This window comes from Bidens hawaiensis, unplaced genomic scaffold, assembly GCF_021521415.1.
Source record: "Bidens hawaiensis isolate Kalapana, Puna unplaced genomic scaffold, B.hawaiensis_p1.1 tig00055641_1, whole genome shotgun sequence".
Lineage (NCBI taxonomy): Eukaryota > Viridiplantae > Streptophyta > Magnoliopsida > Asterales > Asteraceae > Bidens > Bidens hawaiensis.
In genome coordinates this window covers 39,226-44,630 of record NW_027500017.1, presented here as the reverse complement: position 1 = coordinate 44,630, position 5,405 = coordinate 39,226, and the positions used below count along the sequence as shown (strand labels likewise).

Genomic DNA, 5,405 nt, shown 5'->3' with positions numbered 1-5,405 from the left:
CAATATACAAATTATTTATCATTACGAATCGCCTCCGGTGAAAAATGTCGTCGAATGATCAAATAACAGCATTCAACTAGACATTATTGTCATTCCGGTTCTCTTTTCCCGATTCAGATCCTGAAGTCGGCTTTTCAGCATTCTTGTAAGTATGAAGCATGAAGTTGCACGCTGAAACTGCCTCTCCCACCGTTAAATATATCCATTCTTGCCCGATTACTTCTATTAACTTCCCTTTGTTCATCTTCTTAATCACTTCTCCTCCCGGATTTGCCAACACCAACTACAAATAAATAATGAACTCAGATTCAGTCATAGGTTGCGCGTATTTAAAGTTTATATATAAAAAATATATGATGGAATACCTTTAAACCTCTTCTTTCCATAACCTTTTTAACCTCCCCAAGCATTGTAATCCCACTTGTATCAATATTTCCAACAGCTACAAACCAAGTCAATGTTATTTTTTCAAAAATCATAAAAATATAAAATAAAATTGTGATTCAAATTTCAACCTTTGATCACTTACCACTTAATGCAAGAATGACATATTGCAAGCTAGTTTCATCTGAAGACTTTAACCTCTCTTCATCTTCATCAACCCATCTTGAAATCCTAAATAATTAATAAAATGTAAAATTGTAAGAAATAATACAAATAATTCTTTTTTATGATTACAAAGACAAAAAAAAATCAATGAATATACCTTTCCCTCAAGTAGCTAGAGTTAGCAAAGTAAATAGGCGCATCGATTTGAAGTATCAAGATTCCCGGAACGGTTTGAGCATTTTGATATTGATCCTTGCTTCTATAAATCGTGGAATCGGGTATGTGACCTAGTGTCGATGTTTTTGGCCTCGAGACAAACATGAGTACCCTAAGCAACGACAATGCGACCTACATTTGCCCCATTTAAATTATAATTCTAAAATTTCAAAATGTAGTTAAAACATAGTTAAAAAAGTATAAAATAGTACTATACCGCGATAACTAATCCAATTTCAACACTCCCAAAGACAACACCGAAGTATGCACTCATGCATACAACAAAGTCGAATTTGTCTAGACTCCATAGGTGAATAGCCTCTTCATAGTTAATAAGACCGAGCATAGCGGATATAATAATAGAAGACAACACAACAAGTGGAGTGTAGTGAAATAATGGTGTTAGGAATAATAATGTGATCATCACCGCAATTGCCATTACAATGTTTGACACCGCGGTTTTGCATCCAGCATTAAAGTTCACAGCCGAACGTGAAAACGGCCCTAAATAATAAATTTGGTCATCAAAAAACATATTTAAAAACTCGCACTAAACATTTATGAAAAGGGTATAATAGTCATTTTACACACCGGTCGTGAGGTAGCAAGAAGTGCATGAGCCAGCAATATTCATCATACCGAAAGCGATCATCTCTTTGTTACCATCAATGTTGTAATTCTTGAACATGGCAAAGCTTCTCCCGACCGCAATTCCTTCCTGTATAAAAATTACGTTATTACCCCCATGAGACATACTGTAATTTTTACAACTCACACGCATAGTACGGTTTTAGTTTTCCATATTTTGATAAAACAGTACACCATGATTGACATTGTTTTTTGTCGTTTAGTGAATAAATAAAAATAATTGCAAGTGGAGATGAAATAACTGGAAATAATTAAAAATAACTGAAGGTACAAATGGTCAAGCATAAAGGACAAGTAACTTACAGCTAGAGCAATGACACCCGTGACAATGCCAGTTTTGATTGCTGTAGATAAATATTGTGATCCAAAAGACAAGTCCATTATTGTTATTGGGTTTAACCCGTTCTTCAACTCACCAATCTGTATTTACATTACAAAAATAATTAATTATTGTAGTTGTAATATAGATATAATACGTACAAAAAAATGAGGTGAAAAATGTAAACAAGTACATAATAAAAAAGATGATTATCATAAATATTTTTTTAAACGGTATCGTACTATCGTTCGATATGTTTAGGTAGACAAAGAAACTAACCACTTGAACACCGTGTTTCTCTGCATGAGTGAGATAAACGAGAACACTTCCTAGAATCACCGATGTCAAAGGTGCCATGGCTGATATCCAAAACAATTTTGGTCTCTTCGTGCTCTGTTCACGTCATTTTTATATTAAATAAAAAATTGTGGAGCATATAATACACTTGTACTGTATAGTTGATTAATTGTTAGTTATATTTGAAACAGTAGGTTTAAATGGTTTATAATCGCGTTACATATTAAAGTTAAAGCAAAATGTACAGGTGTTTATATGATTTTCTCATTTTCGCACTCCTCGACCAAAAACAATAGAACCGTAACGGGTATGCTAAACTTATTTTAACACATGTTAGAAACTAAAGATTAATAATAAAGTACACTTACAACTAATCTTGCAACCATGAGGTAGAACAGGAAGCATATGCCCAGAACTGCACTCTCCCACCTCCACTGCAACAATTTATTAATAAGTTAATATGACATTAACAAACAAAATATCTGATCAATATATTTTTTAGTTATTAATTAACTAATAAAAACAAAAACAATTATTTCTAAGAACCTTGTGGGTTTGAGAGAAGACAGATCGCAAGACAGAGACAAGGTCGGTGCCATGAGTGAAGTGTTCGAGACCCAATATTCCTTTTAGCTGTTGTAAGCAAACAACCGTCGCGGCACCGCCCATAAACCCTACTATCGTCGCGTGTGACAGGAAATCGACGATAAACCCGAGCCTGCATAGATTAAACTATGAGTAATTTACCTTCATTTCCACTTATTTTACTTCATGTTTCAAGCGAGATTAAAACTCATAATCATTTAGTTATAAGCCAATCGGTTACTGACACGACCAGATTCCCAATATTTTTATTTACCTTTTTATTATTATTTTTCTTAGAATTTTATTATTATTATTTACTTACTAGCTAACACACAATCTCTACTCTACACCTATTTTACTTTAAAAATCGTCACATATATTATACCTATCATGAGTTAAGGTAGACCATATATTATTTATTTAACTCTTAATATTTTAAAAAGTTAGTAAATTCATGTCAATATATATATATATACTTTTATATTTTTTTTTCTATATATAGACAGTAGAGTGTAAAGTGGATCCGGTTTAAAAGGTCAAATGTGTAGACTGTAAAATTATGCAACTTTATTACCTTAAGATCCCTAAAGAAGCCTGAAAAACTCCGGCGAAGAACGTTGCCAAAAAAGCTAAATGAAGATACAATTTCGGCTCTTTATTAGCGTTCACCACCGCCCCTAACATGGACCCCGTTAGCAACGAAGCCACCGCCACCGTCCCCACCGCCAAATCCTTCGAACTCCCCATCATTGCATACACTAACGGCGGAATAAAACTCGAATCTTCAAAACAAAAACAAAAAAACAAGAAAAACATTAAAATCGTTCATAATTATTTTAACAGTGTTAGAATCAAATACAAATATATTTTATATTCTAAGCGTACAAACTTTAGAGTAATATTAATATAATAATAATTACTCTAGTTATTTGTACGTTTAGCATGGATCTTACATAGGCCAAGAATTGGAGGGAGATTAGCGAGTTTGGCGTAGCTAATTCCTTGAGGAATGGCTAAACTAGCAATGGTGATACCGGCAATAACATCCGATTTAAGGAAGCTTAAATTGTAACTAGACAACCATTCAAAAATAGGGAAGAAGTATTGGAAAGCAAGTATAACTTTCCGCGACGCCTTCTGGCCTTTAAACTGGCGAAGTGGGTCGTCGGGAAAGAACGTTTCCTTGACGGTATTTTTCAACGATTTAACAAACGGTTGTGGTGGTGGAATGGCTACTTTGTGAGGCTGTTGGTTGTATTTCGAGCCAGGGTATTCGTAGTTTCCGGTACCCATTTCGAGCGGTTTGAAAAGTGTAGTTTGTTGTATTTGCGACGGTTGTGGTTGAGTAATTAAGGCGGTAGGAGAAGATGTGCTTGTAGGAGATGATGAAGATGAAGTGGGTTTATATAGTGGTTTATTGGGGGGGGGGGGGGGGTGGGGTGGTATGAGTGTGACTTTACTATTGGGAATTTGGGATTGTGACACGTTGAGTGGGGTGGATAGGGTATTCACATTTTCGTCGCTAATGATAGTTTTAAAAAACTAGACATGTAACAACAGACTTCTATTTTATCTATTTGTTAAATTAGTAAATGGGATATACTAGATTAATAGCATGGTAATTTTGAAATATAAATTGGAAAGGGATTTTATTTTTTATTTTTTTTATTTGTCATTAGTGTCATTTAAGGTAATTGAGTTTGTGTAAGATGAGTTGAGAAGTTAAGTGTATATTAGCTTGAATTAGAAGTTGACGAGTGCACACCGAGTTATGAGAAGTTTAGATATATATTGACTTGAGTTAGGAGTTGCGGAGTGTAAAGTTAGCTATGACTATTCTTGCTTTAGTATCATGGAATTTCTAACCAAACTATGGGCGAAACCCCTAATTTTTATTTTAACATAATTTCATTAATACTTAACAAAATTATCCAATTACAATAGAGAGACAGGTAAGCGGGCAACAAGTTGCGTCATCGCCCCAATGACAAACCGATCATACTGTAAACCAAAACGAGATTCGAGAGGCAGTAATTCCTAGTGGAGTTCAAGGTCCAAAGCCCCAAGCGGTTAATAGTTGCTTAATTGGAAATGTGTCGGATCTAACACTCTTTGATTATTCATGCTAAATCTGGTTTTCAATATCAAAGTTGATGATCAAAAATTCAAAACTAACTTTGGTATTCGGCATCAAATTTGTTGGTCATAATCAGCTTTGTTCATCAATATCAAATTTGGACATCTAAATCGACTTTGGTCATCAATATCAAATTTGATCACTGGAAATAAACTTATCTTTTCGTAGTTGTAACTCTAGTGATAAGTTGTTACCAGCGGTTGTAAATGTTAATTGTCATACCCCTTTCATGAAATGTTGCAACAATACATGGTGACGATTCAACCCTAACACAATGGAATTCACTGGATTTGTTTTCAATAATGAATTTACAACTTCGTTTTCTCAAACATCACATTTCATTCTAAAGAAACATTTTGCATCTTATAAGATTAGAGGTTCCATACATGCAAAACACTTTAATCTGAAAGTGATGCACGGATCAGAAGATTATCCGTTCGATACAAAATTACAAAACCAAAAATTGACGCTAATACGATAATAAATATATGTCTTTTGGTGAGAAGAGTAAATGTGAAAAAAAAATATAAATAATCTGAGAGTGTCTCTTCATGAGCCCCTCTCGTCGACATAATATGTTGTAAGGCTGTCAAGTAAAATCCCATATTGGTTGAGGACGATGACAGAAAAGCAGCCTTTTAGGTTTATAATGAA

At 34.1% G+C, this 5,405-nt stretch overlaps 1 protein-coding gene across 1 annotated transcript; it reads right to left on the bottom strand.

Annotated features, from left to right (window-relative positions):
- Positions 1-4,023, bottom strand: LOC143601108 (sulfate transporter 3.1-like). Its single transcript, XM_077078602.1, has 12 exons — positions 3,568-4,023; positions 3,189-3,396; positions 2,576-2,747; positions 2,398-2,463; positions 2,012-2,125; positions 1,717-1,833; positions 1,357-1,483; positions 983-1,269; positions 707-897; positions 530-615; positions 366-442; positions 1-283 (listed from the first exon to the last, which is right to left on the bottom strand). Exons 1-12 carry the CDS (start codon positions 3,905-3,907, stop codon positions 77-79), a joined length of 1,992 nt encoding a protein of 663 aa, XP_076934717.1. The 5' UTR covers positions 3,908-4,023; the 3' UTR covers positions 1-76.
- Positions 4,024-5,405: the final 1,382 nt, after the last annotated feature.